We start from the raw sequence: 24,010 nt of genomic DNA, 5'->3' as shown, positions 1-24,010 counted from the left end.
ATGTCTATAAAAATAAAAATAAAGTTCTAATTATGTTTTAATAAAAATGTTGTCGATTAAACATATATATATATATATATATATATATATATATATATATATATATATATATATATATATATCCCTATTCTAAAAAAAGAATAGTTTTATTCACCTTTTGTCATGTGTCACCTTATTATGTGTCCTAATTAATGCATACCACTTGTCAACTCCATTTCAAATTTCAAATTTTAAATTTCTCATTCTAATTAGATTAAATTAATAACATTAGAATAAAAATTAAAATAAAATTAATACAAATTATAAAATATAATTTCACATATTTATTTTAATCAATGATTAAAATTTATATAACTAAAAAAAATCTCTTAATTAATAATTTATTTAAAATAATTAATTAAAAATTTTGAGTTTTTACTATAAAAATTTAATTATTTTTGTAACCATGGTTCCCACGGGTTATAAACTAATATATATATATATATATATATATATATATATATATATATATATATATATATATATATATATATATATTGTCATGCATTATCCTATTATGTCTCCTAATTAATATCATGTCATTTGTCAACCAATTGATTGTTCATTTTAAATTTCCTACTCTGATTATATCAAACTAATAACATTAGAATAAAAACTAAAATAAAATTAATACAAATTATAATGTCATATATTTATTTAAATCAACGATTATAATTTTATATAACACTCTCTCTCTCTCTGTAGATAGAGAGGAAAAAAAAAGAAAAAAAAATAAAGAGCTAAAAAGAGTTCATTTTCAAAGTTCTTTTGCAAAAATCCTTTTAAACAGTAACGTTTTAAAGATTTTTAAGAAAAGTGTAATACATTTACCAAAATAGCTATTATTTTTGCAAATGATATTATAGTTATTTTGGTAGTCAAAATACCAAAAGTAAACACTACCGATTTCATGAATAAAATGAAGGAGCAATTAATAGATACAAACAGAACCTTCACACAGGGATATTACTTCATCCAAATCGTTCTGTCGTACATGGCATATGCACTTTTCGTATCTTCACAAGAGTAATGGTTTCTTTTGACAACATATGAATTGCACAGGACACGAAACACATTGAAATCTATATGCACAATGGCCACAAGATGTCAAATCAAAAGAAGCTAAAATAAATCTATGTATTCATGTCACTTTATAGTTTTAAATGTTCAACACAATTTCAACAAGCTTTTAAGCAAGCAATTTCCATCAATGAGAAGGTCGTATAAAAACCCGAATAAATGTTAGTTCTTTTATCATATATCTACTAACTCGATAACCGTTCACCCGCCCGTTGCAAAACGGTTCTAAGTTCATTCTCCAAACCCCGTAACAAAACGGGCTTCCGGATCACTCCATTCATCCCCACTTGCAAACATCTCTCCCACACTTGTTCTTCTGCACTTGCAGTCAACGCAACAATTAACGGCCGATTACGGCTCCGAAACTTCCGGATCCTTGTCGCAACCTCGTACCCGTCCATTTCGGGCATATGAAGATCCAAGATTACGATATGGAACGGGGTCGTTGTGGGCCCCAGTGAACTTAAGCATTCGAATCCGGATGAGACCGTGGTGACGTGGCAACCGAGCTTTTCGAGGAGTTTTTTTGTTACCATACGGTTTACGCCATCATCGTCGGCTAAAATTACTTGAAGGCCCCTGAAGATTGAGTTTGACTTTGGTTGGTCAACGTAGTTTGTGAGGTCAAAGTGTGGGGGCCGTTTGAAGGCGTTTTGGATTTGGAATTTGAGAACGAGTGTCGTGCTTTGTATGTTGCCTTTTGAGTTTGATGACATCCATATTTTTCCTTGCATCATCTGCAAATCGTTTCAAGAAATTTTAATGAAAAGACCAAAATACCCTTAGTCAAACATTGTGCAAACTACTACATCTTTACCTTACTCTCACTACCAATATGCGCACTGTACTTTATTTTATAACCCATAATTGTAACATATATTTGTTTACCAATAATAGCAACGTTACTTTATCTATTTATCAATAATTGTAAGTATATCGCTATTATGGGTAAGAGGTGTAAGTATGCTGTTATTTATGTTTAAAGAAATGTAAGTAGTACTAGTCACATTGGTAAAAGGATGAAGTACGTTGATATTTCTTGAAATTTGTACTTACGATAAACGTAAAGTTACCTAATTGTATTTAACTTTAAATAGCATAAAAACCATAAAGAAAGAGGTATTCTAACCTGTACGAGTTTTTTACACATACTGAAGCTCAAGCTGTCCTTAACTCCCCCCGCGTTTTGCCTCTTAACTCCAGAATGCATACTCGGAATCGCTAATTCCGATTGGAAACCACCATCACCGGTTCCAATTTCAAACTTCACATTCACAAAATCAACGGAACCTGATCTTCCCGTTCCCCAAACTTTATCATTCCGACCCTCATTCCCATTCTCTAAACTAACCCTAAACATCACCAACCTCCCTTCTTCACTAACATCCAACAAATGCCCAACCATATGTAATAAAACCTGAAAAGTCCTCATTTCATCACCCATAACCAAATTCGGAATGGAACTCGGTACTTCCATGGAAAACCCAAATCCTTGATAAATACACAAACATTTCACGAGACAACAAGCTTCTTTAACCATGGAATGTAATTGAAACGGCCGTATTTCCAAAGGTAACCTACCCGTATCTTTAGCAGAAATCTCCATTACATCATTTATCAAAGTCGATAACACACTACTCGTTTTCGAAATCGTATCGATTATATTCGTTTGATTTGTGTTTTTTTGATCATCTTGAAGAATAGATAAAAGACCCATGATGGAATGCATTGGTCTTCTCATTCCATGACTCATTACTTTTTGGAAAGAATTTCTTGCTTGACTTGCCATCATTGCGTTCTCTTTCGCGTGTTGTAATACGCGATTCTGTTCCACAAGTTGGTCCCGCATTGTTTGAGATTCTTCTAGAACCGCCGCATGTGACAACGCAACCGCCACCTGGTCCGCCACGACTTCCACGATTGCCATCTCGTCGAAACTCCATTTCCGGTCGGAATCAGGAAGTACCAACACCAGAATTGCGTAACACGTGTCCACCAATTCCGGAGTTCCGCCTTTGAAATTGGAAACATGAAGCATCGGCATACGGATTGCCGCGACCGGACCGGATTCAGCTATTCCGCCCCGACTTTGTACCGCAAGTTCCGAATCTACCCTCAACACTGTCACCCCTTTTTTACCCGTTATCTCTAAAACATCAGGGTCGTTTTTGGGAATTGAAGAGTGGTAACCGGAGGAGTTAGGTCTTAACTCATGGGTTAAGTTCATTTCGGTTTTTGCATCGTTTAACATCCATACAGCACAATTTTGAAGAACCAAAGTATTTGAAAGCTCGACTAAAGTGGTATATAGAATTGTATGTCGATCTAATGATTTTCTAATCTCGTGTGTAAGCATACGAACATGCCACCCGGCTTCTTTTTGTTTTTTCATGATTCCGACTTCTTGATCGAGTTCCAATACGTTTTGTTTCAAGAAAAGTTCTCGGACTTTGAATTTGAGTAGTAATGGAATTAAGGTCAAAAGGGTAATTGCGGTGGCGCAGGAAACAAGGGCGGTTAATAATTTGGCGACTGTGAGTGCCATCATAAGCTGGAATGTTTGATTCCCGTAATACCCCCAGCCGTTTATCAAATGGGTTAATCCACAGAGAACGATGAATGCTATGAATTGAACGAGTACCCATTTGAAAGGGACATTTGAACAGCTGAGAAAGTAGAGTAATTCGAGTGGGATTGAAAAATACGCGATTGCAATCAAGAAATCGCTTACTCTTTGGCTTTCGATTATATGTGCATTCCATGATCCTTCATCGTCACAGTGACAGTGAGCGAATTCGTTCTCGTTAGCTAACGAAACTGTTAGAATCAAAGAAGCAATCAAGAATCGAATCACTAAACTTTTCGACATTTTGGAACCCAGAAATGGGGGAATGAAATCGTCTCGAAACCCTAAAATCACAAATCTTTAAGATCTAGCAAAAGAGGAAAGCCCCATTTCGAGTAGTCATGAAAGATTCAAAATTTTCAGAAACCCTAATCGTATACCCTGTTTCAATCGTGTGTAATACAGAAATCACAAATGGAAACTGTACATGGGCTACTGTAAGTTAAACTATTCCTCATGAAAAAACTTATGATCTCAAGAAACAAACCTTCAATTCGGATCAAATTAAGCAGCTTCAGATGCTTGTTGGGTTAGGTTTCCTTGAATCGTTGACCCCAAAACCCTTCAAGTTGAGCTTAAAGTAAGAACCCACCAACCAAAAGACAAAGACCCAATTAATAAACAAGAATACGCCTCATACAAGACGAAAATCGAGCTCTTTAAACCAAGAAACCTCCATTTATTCAATTAATCAATCGCCTCTAAACAATGAACACAAGAAAAAGAGACAAACGGCAGCAATTTTCCTGTGATTCAACAGCTCTTTTTCAATTGTTATCTATACAGAAAATATATTATATTATATATTTACAGATCAAACTTTAATCGAGATTCAAGTCTTTCTAATTGGGATGAAAAAAGGGATGGAATTTTTTATGAATTGAAGGGACAAACGAAAATAAACAAGAGTGAATTCTGATTTCTGGGACCTACTTTTGATTACATGAAGGGAACCTAGACGGTATTACTGTGTTCGCCCATTGGATTAAGCGGCCCAATTGTCAAGATTTATATTAGATGAATAAAAATATAAACATTCTTATATAACAGCTTCACTTTGCTAAAAATTTCGTATTCATTATCAAATAATTGTATATCATATAAACATTTTTTAATATCGTCATACAGTCTAAAAAATAAATTGTAAATCTATTTATGTCAAAAAAAAATTAATAATTCTAAACACCTCTGAAATTATTTCTAAATATGTTTATATCATTTAAAATATCGACTTCACGAAAGAACAAGAACATTTAATATTGTTGGGTTAGAAGTATTTTTATATATAGTCATAAATATCTCCAAGAATATGCCGTATATGTTTTATTTTCCTTAGATAAGAAGAAATCGTGATAAAAGTATGATATGGATGGAAAGAAAATGATAAAATCAAATGAAATGGTAAGCTTCCAGTGAGTTTCAATTTGCTTACAACATTTCTTTCATTGGTATCTACTCTAATAAATAAAAGATTTTTTTTGTCACTTGTCACACTCTTATTCAATTTGCCAAATATCATTTTGTGGTTATTTTGAATTATTTTTTTTTCACATGTTATTTTATGAGTTTTTCTATTTTACTAAATTCAACATAATATTTTAATATAATAATTGAAATAAATATAATAATAAATGAATATCAATTTCATTAATCAACTTACATTTTAATTTCAAAATTCCCAAAATTAAAGTTCATTAGTTTTTTTTCTTTATTTATTTAAAATATTTGTTAAAATTTAAAATATAAAAAAACATTTTCATTACAATAATTCATTATTGTTCTTATTTTCTTATAAATTCAAAGCTCTCAAATATTTTAACATTTATATTTAACATTTTTTTTTAAATTTACCCATTAGTACATAGGTCTCACAACTAATAAATAAATAAAGTAATAATAAACATAACTATCAATAACTATAAATATTAGGCCTGGCTTTCAATTTCTTTCTTTTAGCAACAATAATCTTTAATGCATGCCTTTTTTGACTTCATAATTTGTGAGTAAAGTGATTTGACCTACTTTGAAATAATTTCCATTTCAACGACAAAAGGACATGTTAGTTTATGACTTGTTTTCTATCGTTATCCCAATCAAGAATCCAAAGAGGTCGAGCTATATTTTTGTGATTGATTAAAGAACTTGTATTGCAAATTAATAAAAACTAATATTTTATCTGTCGCGCTATGTGTCACTACGTTTTTTAAATTGAATTTTGACGATTATATTGATAAAAGTTAGGTACTGTTGCATTTATTGGTAGATAAATATATACAATATCGATACGGCTGAAAAAACTGTCGATGGATTGGGTAAACACGAAAGTTTAGAAAGTCGAGGCTTAACATCTTAAAAATCATGATAAAAGTTTTCAATTTTGTAAAACATATCCACAAACCATAATATAATAAACCATTGTTTTCAAGACAAATCCATAAAATCGGTGTATCAAACATCTCTCAAATTGTATATCAGGAGGAGGATGTGTACGATCACGCATTCGTCTTGCCTTGATCATCTGATGTACCTGAAAGCATGAAACCAACAACTATAAGTCAAAGCTTAGTGAGTTCCCCCAAAATACCCCACACAACAATACATATACAAGCATGCGCACTAGGTCCACAGTCATCAGACTAGATTACCCTCGGGTCCAAAATTCATCAGAATGGATTACCCCAACCCACAGTTATTGGACTGGATTGCCCTGACCCACAGTCATCGGACCGTAAGTTTGTTGGCTTACTAGATAAAGCAGTAAAGCCCCAACCCAACCACACTATGTCGACATATGCAACAAATAAACAATAACCAGTAAGTACAGGTAATCATAAAGATCTACCAATCTAACATGTCACTACAACATAACAACATCCTATACATAAGGATACATAACACAACCTAGTGGGTTGGCATTGGTGCCTTCGACCCACGAGTACAATCAGGATAACTCACCTTGAAGTTTAGAAGATAGTTGAACTCATCACTGATCCAAATACCAGCTCTACGGGTCACCTATACAACAAAAAGGGACCAAACCTCAATTACAGCTCAAAATACTCCAATTGTCCTAAATTCAAACTTGGTCAAAGTCAACGGTCAACGGTCAAAAAGTATGATGATCAAGCAGAAAGAGAATGAGACTATCGAAATCTATTATGACTGTCTTAACGAGTTGATCTTCAAGTGCATTCGATATGGAGTCAATCGTTCTACTCTTGAGTACAATCTCACCTTCTTAATGGGACTTCGAAAGGAGTGGAGAAGCATTAGTATGATGATCAAGACACAACAGAGCTTTGATAACTATTCGCTGGGAGATCTCTATAATGTTCTAAAAGCTCATGAAAGTGAGATCAACGAAATAGCTGAAGAAGGAAAAATAAATTTGGGAGGTCCTCTTGCATTGGTTTCGAAGGTGTTAGGAAAAGAGTCTGAAGTCGAATCTGCTGAGATTGATGGTTCTGTTTATGAGGGTTTTCTCATGAATTCAGAAGATGAAGTTGTGGTTTATTATTCGAACAACAACCTTAAGAAGTTCTTTAAGAAGTCATTCAATCCAATGTTCAAAGGAAACAGTGATTTCAAGGGAAACTTATCATCTAGGAAGAATGTTAGACACGAGTCGAAGGTTGAGAAGAAAGAGAGTAAGGTTACTGGTGAGAAGATGGAGAAGAAGTTAAAAGGAGACTCTGGTTTTGATTGCAACTACTGCAATGGTGCGAACCATATGGCAGTTGACAGTATGTTAAGGAATCTACTCTAATAAATAAAGGTTTTTTTGTCACTTGTCACACTCTTATTCAATTTGCCAAATGTCATTTTGTGGTTATTTTGAATTATTTTTTTTTCACATGTCATTTTATGAGTTTTTCTATTTTACTAAATTCCACATAATATTTTAATGTAATAATTGAAATAAATATAGTAATAAATGAATATCAATTTCATTAATCAACTTACATTTTAATTTCAAAATTCCCAAAATTAAAGTTCATTAGTTTTTTTTCTTTATTTATTTAAAATATTTGTTAAAATTTAAAATATAAAAAAACATTTTCATTACAATAATTCATTATTGTTCTTATTTTCTTATAAATTCAAAGCTCTCAAATATTTTGACATTTATATTTAACATTTTTTTTTAAATTTACCCATTAGTACATAGGTCTCACAACTAATAAATAAATAAAGTAATAATAAACATAACTATCAATAAATATAAATATTAGGCCTCGCTTTCAATTTCTTTCTTTAGCAACAATAATCTTTAATGCATGCCTTTTTTGACTTCATAATTTGTGAGTAAAGTGATTTGACCTACTTTGAAATAATTTCCATTTCAACGACAAAAGGACATGTTAGTTTATGACTTGTTTTCTATCGTTATCCCTATGAAGAATCCAAAGAGGTCGAGCTATATTTTTGTGATTGATTAAAGAACTTGTATTGCAAATTAATAAAAACTAATATTTTATCTGTCGCGCTATGTGTCACTACGTTTTTTAAATTGAATTTTGACGATTATATTGATAAAAGTTAGGTACTGTTGCATTTATTGGTAGATAAATATATACAATATCGATACGGCTGAAAAAACTGTCGATGGATTGGGTAAACACGAAAGTTTAGAAAGTCGAGGCTTAACATCTCAAAAATCATGATAAAAGTTTTCAATTTTGTAAAACATATCCACAAACCATAATATAATAAACCATTGTTTTCAAGACAAATCCATAAAATCGGTGTATCAAACATCTCTCAAATCGTATATCAGGAGGAGGATGTGTACGATCACGCATTCGTCTTGCCTTGATCATCTGATGTACCTGAAAGCATGAAACCAACAACTATAAGTCAAAGCTTAGTGAGTTCCCCCAAAATACCCCACACAACAATACATATACAAGCATGCGCACTAGGTCCACAGTCATCAGACTAGATTACCCTCGGGTCCGAAATTCATCAGAATGGATTACCCCAACCCACAGTTATTGGACTGGATTGCCCTGACCCACAGTCATCGGACCGTAAGTTTGTTGGCTTACTAGATAAAGCAGTAAAGCCCCAACCCAACCACACTATGTCGACATATGCAACAGATAAACAATAACAAGTAAGTACAGGTAATCATAAAGATCTACCAATCTAACATGTCACTACAACATAACAACATCCTATACATAAGGATACATAACACAACCTAGTGGGTTGGCATTGGTGCCTTCGACCCACGAGTACAATCAGGATAACTCACCTTGAAGTTTAGAAGATAATTGAACTCATCACTGATCCAAATACCAGCTCTACGGGTCACCTATACAACAAAAAGGGACCAAACCTCAATTACAGCTCAAAATACTCCAATTGTCCTAAATTCAAACTTGGTCAAAGTCAACGGTCAACGGTCAAAAAGTATGATGATCAAGCAGAAAGAGAATGAGACTATCGAACTCTATTATGATTGTCTTAATGAGTTGATCTTCAAGTGCATTCAATATGGAGTCAATCGTTCTACTCTTGAGTACAATCTCACCTTCTTAATGGGAGTTCGAAAGGAGTGGAGAAGCATTAGTATGATGATCAAGACACAACGGAGCTTTGATAACTATTCGATGGGAGATCTCTATAATGTTCTAAAAGCTCATGAAAGTGAGATCAACGAAATAGCTGAAGAAGGAAAAATAAATTTGGGAGGTCCTCTTGCATTGGTTTCGAAGGTGTCAGGAAAAGAGTCTGAAGTCGAATCTGCTGAGATTGATGGTTCTGTTTATGAGGGTTTTCTCATGAATTCAGAAGATGAAGTTGTGGCTTATTATTCGAATAACAACCTTAAGAAGTTCTTTAAGAAGTCGTTCAATCCAATGTTCAAAGGAAACAGTGATTTCAAGGGAAACTTATCATCTGGGAAGAATGTTAGAGACGAGTCGAAGGTTGAGAAGAAAGAGAGTAAGGTTACTGGTGAGAAGATGGAGAAGAAGTTAAAAGGAGACTCTGGTTTTGATTGCAACTACTGCAATGGTGCGAACCATTTGGCAATTGACAGTATGTTAAGGAAAAGAGGGGAAAAGAAGGATAGAGTGAAGGATGAAGCCCAATAGTTCTTAACACTTTAAACACTCCCTACCCTAAAGCCTATATGTCTCCCTTGCTCTTAAGAAATGCCATAGTTTCCATTAAATTAATCAAAAGACCATGACATGTTTACTAGAAGCATGTTATGGTCTTACATAAAGAAATGGAAGCCATGTTTATAAAATTTGCAAACTCTTTTATAAGTTATAAACTTTAACATTTGGCTAAAAGACAAATATCCTTCTAGTCCAAAAAGTTGTACATGACTTAATAAACCATACCTTATCATGCATTATGTTAATTTCTAATGAAAATTATTATTTCAAAGAAATAAATAATTTAGACTTTATGAATATTTATTAAAATGAATTTCTAATAATGATGGTTCAACTTTGGGCCAATGTTGTAATACATAATCACTCTATACGTTGAATCACTTTATGCAATACACCTTATCACACCTATTCTATTAGGTTAGGCATCTTGTTAACCATCCCACAAGACCCACATATAGGGTAGCTAGCCTCGTTTGCTCATTGTGATTATTATATAGAAATCTAAATCACTCCAACTTTGTCTAATCTCGTTTCTCATATGGGTATCATGAATTGCTCCTAAGTCTTCCACTTTGAGTGAGTGCACAATAAAAATGTCTAAACATTTTCAAATCGACAACTTTTCAAGTACTCAAATGTTAATGCAAAAATAACTTTCATGTCATTCAAAATCAGTACATATAGTATGTACTAAACACATAAGGAAAATTACATAGATCAAATCAATCAAAACAACAATACATATAAGGATATGTACTCCCTGTAAACTCACATCGAGTGTTTGATTGTGATTCTTTACCTTTCAAAATACTCTTATGCTTCTTAATAACCACTTATTAAACATTATAATAGGTTACAAATTGACTAACATGCACCAAATAAATTAGTTAACTCATCATAGGTTTTTACGATTTAATTCTATCTATATAGATAGAAGTTATGAGAAAGAATTTGGGTCAGCGTCTTAGTCCTAAGCCACCATAACCCACACAATCTTCAACAAACCACAATCAGAAAAAGATAAGTCGTAAGTTCTATATGGTCTTCACAAAAAGAGTACCAGATGGACTCCAAATCATTACCACGTTCGTCAAATTGATTCTAGTGGGTAATCTATTATGCAATAATCTCCAAATGAAAATATTAATTTTAATTGGAACATACCTATTCCGATGAGTGATCTACTGATTAGTTGGAAAGATGTTATCATCAATATAGGCTCTCGTAGCACCAACCAGAATTCTCGAGTGTCATCCAACACCCAAGTCCATGTATCATCGAACCTAATAGGATTGAGAAGGCTCGTCAATCCTTAGCACCAAGAACTTGATAAATTGATGGAGTTTGATGTTTTTGGAAGTCTATTTTTGGTATTGAGACTCAAACTCAGTTTCTATTATTGTTGGTAGAAGTTCATCATTGATAAATGTTATAAGGGCCAGCGATAAATGTTTACTAAATAAAATAATTATAAAATAACTAGTTTGTTTTTTTTCTTTTTTGATTTTTGAAGCTTGAAATCGTTAAAATTGGAGCGTGCGATTTTCTATAAATTTGGGTCAAGATGGTAGTAAAAATTGGGGCCCAAATCAATGACATCGGGTGGAAACTGTAAACACATGGTGAATACTTTTCGTATGATTGATCATTTTGAATCTAAAAGAAATTTTGGACTTTTAAATTAATAAATCAGAGATCAGTCCATGTTTGATCGATGTTGGCCTTTATTGATGATCATGAAAATGTATTAAAATGAATAGAGCTTGGATTCAAATTGAGCGCGACCACATAAATACGTATTAGAATTAACAGAGCTTGGATTCAAATTGAGCGTGACCACATAAATTTATAACTTTTTTTTTTTAATTTGAAAAGTATGTTCCATGCAAATTATCCTAAAGAAAATATTAAATATCAAATTATGTTTTAGTAACTTTCTTTATGTCATGGTTGTTGATCATGATATTTAAAACTGTTAGAATCATATAAATGATTTTTCTTTGTATGGGTCATATATACTATTAACCAGGACAAAAAAAATCAATAAACAACATCAAATGATAATTTCTTAATTCTAAATGTTAGTAAGAAAATATTAGTCAAACACTTATATTTTTATTATATAGGTGTTATTTAACTTTACACGGAAAAACCAAGACTGTTTTGCAACAAGCGACCCATTCTCATTTAACTTCAACCATACAAATTTGTAGGTATATTATTCAAATACACTGGACAAACCGACAAAATATGATAGCCTCCTTTGACATTTATGTGAAAGAAAACAAACTAACAGTTGACATGCGTATACACGACAATAATTTATCACAATGCCATATCGTACTTTCATTAACAGGATATAGATAATATGTTTACTAATAACTTAGTTGATAAAAATAATGTTTGATAAACTAGCTTATAAATTATGTTGGCGATTTTAGTATCACCAGACGTTTTATGTTATTGGAACGGATATGTGAGCTAAGGGGCTTATCATTTGTACTATATATTATATGTTTGAAGAATGCGAAATACATACGTGTATAAGACTAAATTATAAGTTGGTACAACAAAAATGTGGGGGTCAAGGGGGGCGCGCCCCCTTGCAGGGTCGTAGGGCCCCTAGCGTGGTCCAAGGGGCAGAGCTCCTGGCGGTTATGGTAAAATTGAGCCGTAATTTCGTGCTTATGGTAATACTGATAAATCTTATCAATTTTGGTAACCATTTATTATGTCATTAATTTCGAGATTCTCCTAACTAACCCTAAATTGTTTGGGATAAATACGGCTCCTCAATTGAGTCGTAATATACCCTTCTGAGTTCTTTCCTCTATACGAACTTAAAACCCTCTGGCGATTTGGCTTGGCTTTCTTCTTCTTGAAACTTCTTTCATGATATATAGTTAACCATAGGAGCATTTGAAGATTTGAGTTCTATGCTTACCCATGTTAGTCCCAAGGGTTCTCAACATTCTATGTTACTCCCAAAAATAGATATTTCCAAGTTGTTCATGCCTAGTCAGAATCACCTGATCATAGCCAATTCCCAACGCGTGGAATACCATGTTTCTTCAATGCTTGGGATCTCTCTGCTTTGCCATGTTAATTCCAAATGAACCCAACATGCAATTTAGTCCCATAATGGATCTTCAGAATCACCTGATAATATGCACTAATTGGCCAATTGATTATGTCACCATAATCGTCTCCTAACATGATATAATTACATATTGCTTCAATTTGTACACTTAACATTTGCTAAAATGGATCCTTCCAAGTTGCTCAAATCAGAATCACCTGATTTTATGAAAAGGTTATCTAGTTGGTTATGTTTCCATATTCAACTCCTAACTTGATGGAATTCAATGTAGCATCAATGTTATCGTTATACTAAGTGTATTTGATATTTGTTCCTTCATATAGCTAAAGGTACGATCTTTCTTTTTGTTTAAGAGAACTATTCTCAAACCAAGAAAAAGATGATCATTCCTTATAGCTTATCCTTTTAGAGGATTTTATAGTAGTTAAATTTTAGTGGATACTTTTAAGATATCATTCAATTAATAATTAGTCCTAGTTTGCTTTATTGATCCTTAATGAATAATTACCCAATTATCAAATTATTTCAAACAAAGCTAGGATCCATATTTCACTTCATGATGTGAAGTGGATTTGCTGAAAATGACACCAAGAAGCTATTTAGTTAGAAAAGAATTTTCAATCTCAATATTTATGAGATTCCTAGATCTTTCGAGATTTATTGACACTTTGTCAATAGCACGTTAATATTTTATTATGCTCATATAGCATTCATGAATGGATTAGTCGAGGATCATGAATCCAAATGGTGAATCGAACATGCTAAGTTACATGTTATCTGACTCAAGTAACGCTTGAGAATTGTGATCACCATATACCATACTTCGAGAATTCTCATTTGAGGTGTCGATAAACCGCCTATGCATAACGCCAAAAAGAAGACACGATAAGGCGTAATTTCCATGGGAAGCATAAGATTCACCATTTTATATAAAATAAGATTTTGTTTTAATACTTATAATGTTAATACTTTAAACAAGCTAAGTGTCTTATCAAACCCTTTTGATGACTCTACTCATAAAACACAAGATGGCGGTGAGGGTGGCAAGCACTAAATGCCAATTAAAATTAGGCCTCATTAGGAATTGAAGAGAGCTCCTTAAACCTTAGCATTTTGAGTAGGAGAGCCTAGTCGTGGTGAGACTGAAAAATCAATTAAACAATTGAAAATTTTACATGTTGAAATAAATTGAGATATATAACTTAATAGGCAAGCAAACAAGGGAACAAATATTTTAAAAATGAAATTTGTAAACAGTCACCATGTCGTGGCAAATAGATCACCAAGTCATGGCATAAAACTCACCACGTCGTGGTGCGACACAGAAACACATTTTCTGATTAGATTCCTACATCGTGGAGGAGAACCCACAATGTCGTGGCGATAGAATAGATTCAAGAATCACCGGTTTTTCAAGTAGTCCGGTTTCTAAAACAATTAAAACCATTTAACATTCAGAAACTAGATCAGATCTAGGCATGCTAACTCAATTAAACCTATAAGACGTTAAAACTAAAGTGCAATAGATGTATACATACTGCTCTGATACCACTGATGGGTTTTAAGGATCCTAAAACTGAAAGATCTAGTATACCCAAGGGTCACACCATATAGCAAGTTACCGTCAATTGATTATTTATTAGTATAATTTGATTATTAATAAATATATCAACACTTGTATTTAATTGGAAAAATTATTATTTAATGGAAATAATATTTTATTAATTGGGAATTTATTATTTATGGAAATAATATTTATTGGATAAATAACAACTTATGAAATATATCATAAAGTATGATTATTTATAAGTTATATTTATATCTTAATAAACTAGTTCAATTTATATAAACGGTAGTTTTATATAAAATAAGATATTTATATATTCATATCTTATTAAGCTAGTTACAATTTATATAAAAGATAGTTTTATATAAAATAAGATATTTATATATGACTAATTATATAAATATATATGTTAGGAATTCTTTATAAAAGTGATTTATTTTTTATAAAGATAACATGTATGTGTATATAAACTAGCCATGAGACAACTTTTGTCTTCTTTTGTGCATGCCTTTCTCGGAAATTTAAGAGGAGACCAAGCATGGTCTTCTTTTGAATTGTTTAATCAATTCATGTCATGCTTGGAACAAAGTTGTCCATGCTTTTGCTTTATGGCCCTCTTTCACGTTTTGGCCATTATATAAGGAAGGGCATGAAAGACATTTGAAACAAGTTCTTGCATATTCTTCTTCTTCCTTTTGGCTATGAAAACCGTGGGCATGAGAAGCTTTAAGAGGGCTGCCAATTTCGAGCTTTATAAGCTTTTCTTCTCCTCTATTCTCTTGCATTTTGATGCTAGACAAAGTCCCTTTGTTGCTTCACCTTTGAACATATATTTGAGATATATTTCAAAGGCTTATGAACAACAAATCACAAGGTATACTAGAATATTTTGATGGTTCTACTCTTGCTTGGTGGATACTTCTAGAGAACTCTTGTTTTAGAGTTTCATGCCACACTTCATCAACTTCCAACCTCCCGTGAGGATCAAAGTCTTCAAAGGTTGTTATACTTTCCCTTCTATGGTTGTTTTAATCTTTCTATCTCTTGAAAAATTATCCTTTGTGGGTAACATAGTTTTAGTTTTATTCAACAATTTTAAAGTTTTCGTTATCATTTTTACCGGTTGTGAAACCGGATTTTTGAATAAAAACCCAATAATTGGTATCAGAGCCATTTTTGCAAGATTAGTTAGATTATTTATTTAGTTGATGAAATCTTTGTTTTTGGAAAACATTGATGGTTTTCTCTTTCCAAGAAAAATCCATACATATTTTTTATGACAACTTTAAAATGTTTATAATTGTTATTCTTTGACCAAAAGTTTACATGCATCCATTTGCTCATAAAAGTTGTCTTCGAAAAACAAAGAGTTGTTTTATATATTTTTGAGTATATAAATATGTATGTATGATTATAGTATGTGTTGCGTTGTAGTGTAACAGTCCAAAAATCCAAGGTAAAAATTTGATTTTTATTATAATCAAAACACTATTGTAACTTTGTTTAAAACATTGAAAAGCATTTCAAATAAAACAATTATCATAGTCCAAACCCAAAGATCACATATTGCGGAAAACACGGGTGTATGCGTTATGATCGCCCCGAGCTCTTTCATTTGAAAACTGGAGTACCTGAAACATAAACTGAAAACCGTAAGCACAAAGCTTAGTGAGTTCCCCATAACATACCCCACATGAAACCACATAAGTCCACATAAGTCATGCATACAAACATATAAGGATGTCATGGAAACCTTCCATGGTTTTACTCCGGGTGCCATGGGAACCCCCAAATGGTCTTAACAAACTCCCATGGGAACTCCCACATGGTCTTGACTAGCTGCCATGGGAACCCCCACATGGTCTAGACTAACTGCCATGGGAACCCCCACATGGTCTTCATATAAAAACATAACACATTGACAACACATTTGCAAATAACCACTACAACTAAATAACATGGGCCGACATTGGTGCCTTCGACCCATTGATATGGTGAGGAGACTCACCTCGAATGTTAAAGCTTACTAAAAGGAATCCCTAGCTGCTTCCCTGACAACACCTCCAATCTAACAGATCAAAATAACACCGAATTAGCAATTGGGTTCCATTCTAAGGCCCACCATTCATAATTGGGGTAAAATGACTATTTTACCCCTGAACCAACATGAACCATAACTGAGGCCCAATACCATTAACCAAAAGGCCCAAAATTAAGAGATCCATAAAGGCCCACTTATGGCCCAATTTTCCAAATTGGGCCCAATCCCATATGGGACTTATCCTAAGCCCATGTTTTCCTTAAATACAATTCAGATTACCACAAACACTCCTTGGGACAAACTAGGCCAAATACGTAAGTCAAAAGTCAAAGTCAACGGCCCAAGTTAACCCAACTCGTCGAGTTGCCCTTCAACTCGTTGAGTGTCCTTCATCATACTGCAAAAATCGAGAAGAACCAATCCAACTCGCCGAGTTCACCCAAAAACTCACCGGGTTCATCAGGAACCAACCATCTTAATCCATTAAGCCGACATAATCGAAACTAACAGCTTCCCCACTCAGATCTTAACTGAAATAGTGTCTAGAAGGATAAAGTTTCCAACTTTACCCCTAGGGACCAACCAAGTGGGCTCAAAACCCAAATCCTAGGCTTAAAAGGTTAAGGGCTTAATCAATAAGCACTTTACCACCAAGACAAAGGCCCAAAATACAGATCTGGTCCTTTAAGGCTGCATGGTCACATAAAGCTTCCAACTTTACACTCATGCATGGCTACGAGAGGCTCAAAAGCTCATAAGAGACTAAAAGAAGAGCTTAATAGATGCATGAAGCCCGAAAGATCATAAACTTGGCACCTTTATGCCAAAAGAACTCATAAAGATCATAGATCTGAAAGAATAAACACTTGAGACTTCTACTTCCCCAACAATCACCCATCCATGGCTAAAAGCATGAAATTTAACCAAATAAGAGATCTAAGCAAATATTAAGCAAGGTTAGAACTTTATACCCAAGATGTGCTGGAAATGAAACAGAGAATCCATATCTGAAAGGGAGGACGGTCAATACTCGCGTGGTAGCTATTATTATAGGAAAAATCTGCCAGAGGAAGGTAGGTATCCCAGCTACCACCGAAATCCAATACGCATGCCCACAACATATCCTCCAATGTCCGGATGGTCCGCTCGCTCTGACCATCCGTCTACGGGTGGAAAGCAGTGCTGAAGTGCAGACGAGTACCCAACTCGTCATGAAACGTCTTCCAGAACCTGGAAGTGAACCGTACGTCCCTGTCAGAAATCACGGAGACTGGCACTACGTGTCGGGCCACAACCTCCCGAATATAGATGTCGGCCAACCTCTCGGCCGAAATGCTCTCCTAGATTGGTATGAAATGGGCACTCTTGGTCAACCGATCCACGATGACCCATATCGAATCCACTCCCCGTGCGGTCCTGGGAAGCTTGATGATGAAATCCATGGTAATATCTGAAGGGTTTTGAGCATTCTAACACTCCTATGTAGGGCCGGCCCTGAGATTTTAGAGACCCTGTGCGATTTAACGAAAAATAGGCCCTAAAATTTGAAATATCTCAAAAAAAAAAATATACATCTTAATTTTTATTGCAAATACATAAAATTAAAATTTCATTCAAAATAATACACAAAAAAGAAATTGGTTTCTACTTGAAAAATGCCATCCTCTTAATATTTGTTGAAATAAATTTCTCAATAACATCTTCATATGTAACTTTGTCCAACATGTTACGCTCAATCGTCATCAAATCCAATCCATTAAGTCGTTCTTGAGTCATTGTAGATCGTAAATAGGACTTCAAAATCTTCAGTTTTGAAAAACTTCATTCTGCAGATGCGACAGTAACAGGAATAGTCAACATAATTCTATATGCAATAGATGTAATAGGAAAACAATCAACACATTTTAAAAAGTTTAAAATATCAATTGCTAACATTTTTTCTTTGGGCAAGAGATGTAGAAGTAATTTTAACTCAACATACAAGTTATTTCCATCAATATCCGATTGCTCATCTTTCTTGAGTGAAGTTTCAAGAGACTTACAACAAGATTTTAAGGTTATATCATCTAATGAATGTAGTTTTTCTGAATTAAACAAAAAACCAAATATTTTATCATATTGTTGATATTGTTCAAACCTTGTAGTTAAAGAAGTAATTGCTTGATCAACAATATAAATAAAATATTTAACCCTAAATTTCTCTTGTTCGGATTGTGAAAGACTACAAGAAGTATGGGATGAAATCTCATCAAAATGTTTTTTTATTTTAGGTTCACGTTTTTTAGAAAATATTGGATCGATACCCATTTCCAAGGCAATATCTTATGCAGTTTCTAAAGCATTTAAAAACCATTTTCTCTATATTCTTTAAAAAACGAAATCAACCCCTTTATTTTTTCCATAGCAACATCAATAAGCATATCTTTTGATTGCAATTGTTTGCTAACTAAATTAACAGTATTTAACATTTCATACCAAATTACTAAAGCCATTACAAACTCAAAGTTACCAAGTTCATTTTTTGCTAAAGATTTAGCTTCACTTGTTATTTTTGGATCATTATCATTTTTGGCTACTTGAAGTAAAGCCTTTTGTATGTCAAAAATTTGAAATCTTATAGCTTTAACACCATCAACACGACTCTCCCACCGAGTGGATGACAAAGATTTAGGAGTTAACCCTTTCACATTATCTTTTAAAATTTGCCATCTCTTAGTGGAATTTGCAAAAATTGTATAGATACGTTGTATTGTTCCAAAAAAACCTTTAGCTTTACCACAAGTATTAGCCATATCACACAAAGTTAAGTTCAAACTATGACAACCACAAGGAGTACAAAAAGCTCTAGAAATTATATCTAAAAGATTTTTTTGCAGTCCTTGATGTTTTCCTTTCATATTTGATCCATTATCATAACCTTGTCCACGCACATTATTAATGTCAAGATCAAGCAAATTCAATTCATTTTGTAAAACATCAAAAAGTCCTTGGCCGGTTGTATCATTTAAATCTAAAAACCCTAAAAAGGATTCTTCAATGCAAACAACATTTGACGAAACATCCACATATCTTAAAATAATAATCATTTGCTCTTGATGACTTATATCGGGAGTACAATCAAGTATTATCGAAAAATAATTTGCATTTTTTATCTTTCTAATAATCATAGATTTTATTTCCGAAGAAAGCAAAATTATTAATTCATTTTGTATCCTATGCCCAAGATAATGTTTATGGATACCAATTTCATTTGTAATACGTTGTATATGCTCATAAGAAACCGTATCAAATTCAGCCAACATTTCAAATAAGCCTAAGAAATTTCCATTGTTATCTTCATATACTTTCTCATTAGTACCACGAAAAGCAAGATTATGTTTAGCAAGAAATTTTACAATAGAGATAATTCTCAACAAAACTTGTCTCCAATGAACTTTTTCTTTTTCTAATTGTTTTTGAGCTGCATTATCAATAGTTTTATTTTTTTGTAATTTTAAACGCAAATCATACCAAGTATTTATATTTTTAACATGTTCCATACTAGTTTCATGCTCTTTAATTCTAGTGTTAAGATGTATCCAATCTCTAAAACCCTCGTTTGCTAATTGACCCTTTCCACACCCTTTTCGAAAATTTTTACAACAAAAACAAAATTTTTTATCAATTTCTTTAGAATAAACAAGCCAATGTCTATCACATTTTTCCCCATTTGGTAAAGTTTAAGTGTAATATGTTGCAGAAAATCTTCTTAAATATTTATCTTTAGAACCTTTTATAATGGATAAATCTCTTTTAGGACCTTTCAATGCTAATATATTTATCATATTAGAATCAAGAACATCCCAATTTCTTGGATCAAATATATCAAAAGTGTGAAAATCAACATTATCATCAACATCAACATTATGACTATCATTAACATCAACATTGTCATTAGCATTATCATTAACATCAACATCAACATAATCATTATCATCAAGATTATCTTCATTAATAGTTTGTGTTTCATTTTCCGAAAAATTTTGTGTTTTTTTTTGTTATAAACTTATCCATAGAACCTGCTTGAGCTTTATTATCTTCTTCAAATTTTTGTTTCTTTTTACGTTTTTCATATCCAGATGCATATTTTTTTAATCTAGGAGGCATTGTAAATTATAGAAAAGAAAGAAACGACCTTATTTGCGAATTGAGATTTGTAGATTTCTTCTTGGTTCTAGATTTTCCACACTTCAAATCATCAAGAGAAGATACCAAAACTGTAAATAAAAACCAGAATCCAAATAAGAAATCAAATAGCATATTAGAAAAGAAAAATTGAAGAAATCATATCAGATCATAATCCGAAAATTACCTTATATTTTGACATTTCAAATCAGAAAACAATGTTATGCTCCAAAAAAAATCAGAAAACCTGCGATCTGAGATCAAAATATAGTTCTTATTCCTTACAAATAAGAAGTAAATAGAAACAGAAAATCAGAATTTGTGATTTTTCAGAAACAAAAAAGTAGAAAAAATCAAAAACTTGAAAGGAGAATTTACGTGAATTCGTTATTCCTTGACCCTTGTTCCTTCTGATTACAGAAACTGATATTGATGGTCCTGTATTTCGAAATTTGATCAGAAAAAGAAAAATTGATCAAAAATTATTCAATTAGAAAATAACTGTAACGCCCGCAGATCCGGGCTAATCAATTTAGAGACGATAAGCGTCGAAAATGACTTTTTGATGGAAGATTATTTAGAAGGAGTAATCTTAAGTAAGTTGTAGTATATGTTACAAGGATTCCGTACATATAAAGAACGCTGAAATCCGAGTTATAACGAAAAAGTTATGACCTGTCGAAGTTTCGTGACAGAACCGGCACGACACATCGCGACGTAAATAGTGAATTTACGATAGAGCGATATTTGGCCGTAGCGATCTAAACAAAAGTCGTAGAATACGTTAAACCGAGAGCATGCATAAAAAGAACGTCCAAATCTGACTTCGTATGAGGAAGTTATGATTTTTCGAAGTTTCGACTTAGCAGTATGCAGCCCGAAATTCGAATAATAGATTGAGCCGTTTTTACCCGACACAAGCTAAACGAGGATAGAAGATCTCGTTCATACATTAGTACACCGGTAAAAAGACAGATGAAAACAGACGTCGGATGAAGAAGTTATGAATTTTTAACAGACTATTCCTGTCCCGGCCTATTAAAAATATAATAATAAAAATGAAGTCAAAATTAGCCGACGGAGTCTAAATGAAAGTTGTAGAGCATAATTTCACCTACGCGTGGATATAAAGAACGTCAAAAAACGGAGTTTTTATGACACCTTCGAGACCTTCACGAGGTGAACATTGAAATTCACGAGGTGAATTCATTGCATGACACCTTTCGAGCCGAAAAGATACACAGAAAGCCTAGGAGATGATCAGGATCGAATTCACGAGGTGAACATATTTGGTTCACGAGGTGAACCTCACGAGGTAAACTTACTTGGTTCACGAGGTGAACCTCAAATTTTCACCCTATAAATAGAACTCGAGGGCTGTCGATTTCTTTTACTAATTTACCATTCTCCACCTCTTTTTCTTTCTTCTACTTGGCAAGAAATACCCCCGAAGCCCCGGTATCAATCCCGACACCCGAAGCAAATCCCGAAGCCCCGAAGATCCCGAGAAGTAAAGTTTCTAAGCCGAAACTCTGCCCGCGAGAGGCCCTGTTTTCAAGGAAGCATCCCGGTTTCACCGAAGAATACTACATTTAGAGCCGTAGTGCTGTCCGATCATCGTATTATCAAGTGAGTGCATATTATTTTCATCTTACACATAGATATGAAGTATCTTATATAAATTACGTGCTATGTGTGCATATTATCTGTATACTTGCTATCTATGATGGATGAACAATTTTATACATGTTTTAATTGATTTAAACTGTATATGTATTTTATATCTACAAATATGTTGGGTAAAACATGGGTAGATGAATGATGAGAGATGAAAGATGATATGAGTGAACATTGGCGACTATGAGACTTAGTGCCCGGTGTATAAACCCTGGCGACTATGCGACTTAGTGCATGTTGTATAAACCCTGGCGACTATGAGACTTAGTGCCTAAACCCTGGCGACGATGTGACTTCGTGCCTATTAGATAAACACTGGCGACGATGTGACTTCGTGCCTATTCCTTAGGATGAATCCTTAGGAATGAGTGATAGATAATTCTTAGGGTAAATCCTTAAGAGATAAAGAAGACAATGGGGATGGGTAATTGGGTTGATTGTTTGATGTTTAACATAATAATTATATTATTGTGGGTTGAAAACCCTATGTGCTCACCAGGTTTCCCAACCTGACCCACTCAGTCTATTTGTATCACATGTATCGATACGAAGCTACTTTACACTGAGAGGTTAAAGGAGATGTAGATCACTAGTGTAAATAAATGTAAGGTCTGTTTATGCTTATGTTTTAGTATTGACGATGACATCCCAAAGTTTTAATATGAATAAAATACATTTCTTCGGAAATGCTTTGATAATATATTTATCATGTTTTTATGGGAACAAATTCCGCAATATATTTATTTAAAAATATACTCTGATTTTCAAATAAAGCATAAACAAATCGGTCTTTTCTGGCCGTGAAATTTGGGGATGCCACAATAAAAAACCATGAAAAACAAAACTAAAGTTTAAAATTACCTTTGATTTCGAAACCACAAGGCTCAAACAGTCAAACAGGTCAGATTTTGAAGCTTCAGATTTTGAAATTGGATTATTCTTAATTCGAAATTTGAAGCTTGATAGTTCTGAACTTTTGAGACTCAGTGAAGAAGAAGAGTATTAGAAGAAATAGAAGTAAGAATAGACTGAATTGGTTGGCTGTTATCGCTGAAGAAGAAGAAGAAGAAACAAAATTAAGAACTGAAATTGTGTGTTTAATATTGGAATAGAAACGATTGAATAGACTTTACCGTTCCTCCTGCTCCTGCTATGATGTTTGATATTACCCATGTCTGCGTCAATGAAGAAGATTAAAAGAAACCGAAGAGTTTTTTGTTTCCCGAAAATTCATTCCCGCTCCTTCTTCTAGCTGGCGTTCCTTCTTCTGGCGAGTAATAAAAATTAACCTAATTTTTTTTGGGCCGAATGAACCTAGGATACAAGAATTATTATATAATTTTTGGGCCCTATGATTTTTTGGGCCTTGTTCTTGGGCACTGTCTGAACCTCCATTGGGCCGGCACTGCTCCTAAGGTGTACATGCAACCCTAGAAACCTTGGATCTATGTTTTACTAAGATACATGAAAATTTGATTTTCCAAGGTTCTTAACCTAACTAGCATGTCATCGGGAACTTTGTAACACAAAAGCTAGTAGAAGAACATACCTTTTTGTTGCTTGGATTCCTTGAGAACTTTGTGAG

At 33.4% G+C, this 24,010-nt stretch overlaps 2 protein-coding genes and 1 long non-coding RNA gene across 3 annotated transcripts; all 3 read right to left on the bottom strand.

Moving 5' to 3' along the window:
- Positions 1–1,146: 1,146 nt before the first annotated feature.
- EIN4 (Signal transduction histidine kinase, hybrid-type, ethylene sensor) lies at positions 1,147–4,710 on the bottom strand. The gene is made up of 2 exons (XM_079070530.1): positions 2,249–4,710; positions 1,147–1,856 (listed from the first exon to the last, which is right to left on the bottom strand). The coding sequence occupies exons 1-2, from the start codon at positions 3,986–3,988 to the stop codon at positions 1,305–1,307; spliced, it is 2,292 nt and encodes a 763-aa protein (XP_078926656.1). The 5' UTR covers positions 3,989–4,710; the 3' UTR covers positions 1,147–1,304.
- Positions 4,711–8,372: 3,662 nt separating this feature from the next.
- On the bottom strand, positions 8,373–11,282 carry LOC145136384 (uncharacterized). Its single transcript, XR_013720430.1, has 2 exons — positions 11,041–11,282; positions 8,373–8,574 (listed from the first exon to the last, which is right to left on the bottom strand). It is a non-coding gene; the product is annotated as an uncharacterized LOC145136384 (long non-coding RNA).
- Positions 11,283–18,405: 7,123 nt separating this feature from the next.
- LOC145139326 (uncharacterized) lies at positions 18,406–20,730 on the bottom strand. Its single transcript, XM_079073189.1, has 6 exons — positions 20,643–20,730; positions 20,354–20,569; positions 20,126–20,206; positions 18,935–20,044; positions 18,566–18,668; positions 18,406–18,448 (listed from the first exon to the last, which is right to left on the bottom strand). The coding sequence occupies exons 1-6, from the start codon at positions 20,728–20,730 to the stop codon at positions 18,406–18,408; spliced, it is 1,641 nt and encodes a 546-aa protein (XP_078929315.1).
- Positions 20,731–24,010: the final 3,280 nt, after the last annotated feature.

Source organism: Lactuca virosa, chromosome 9 (assembly GCF_052849685.1).
Source record: "Lactuca virosa cultivar CGN04683 chromosome 9, Lactuca_virosa_CGN04683_v6, whole genome shotgun sequence".
NCBI lineage: Eukaryota > Viridiplantae > Streptophyta > Magnoliopsida > Asterales > Asteraceae > Lactuca > Lactuca virosa.
Note: the sequence above shows the minus strand (reverse complement) of the source record. Positions and strands in the feature narration are given on the sequence as shown.

Excerpts from the sequence above, each read along its gene's own strand:
- LOC145139326 (XM_079073189.1), bottom strand. The coding sequence starts at position 20,730 with ATGCCTCCTAGATTAAAAAAATATGCATCTGGATATGAAAAACGTAAA. Across the intron at positions 20,570-20,642 it reads AGATAATAAAGCTCAAGCAG|ATAATCTTGATGATAATGAT; the intron begins GTTCTATGGATA and ends CTATTAATGAAG. Across the intron at positions 20,207-20,353 it reads AGATTTATCCATTATAAAAG|GGTGTGGAAAGGGTCAATTA; the intron begins GTTCTAAAGATA and ends ATTTTCGAAAAG.
- EIN4 (XM_079070530.1), bottom strand. The coding sequence starts at position 3,988 with ATGTCGAAAAGTTTAGTGATTCGATTCTTGATTGCTTCTTTGATTCTA. Across the intron at positions 1,857-2,248 it reads TGTGTAAAAAACTCGTACAG|ATGATGCAAGGAAAAATATG; the intron begins GTTAGAATACCT and ends AACGATTTGCAG.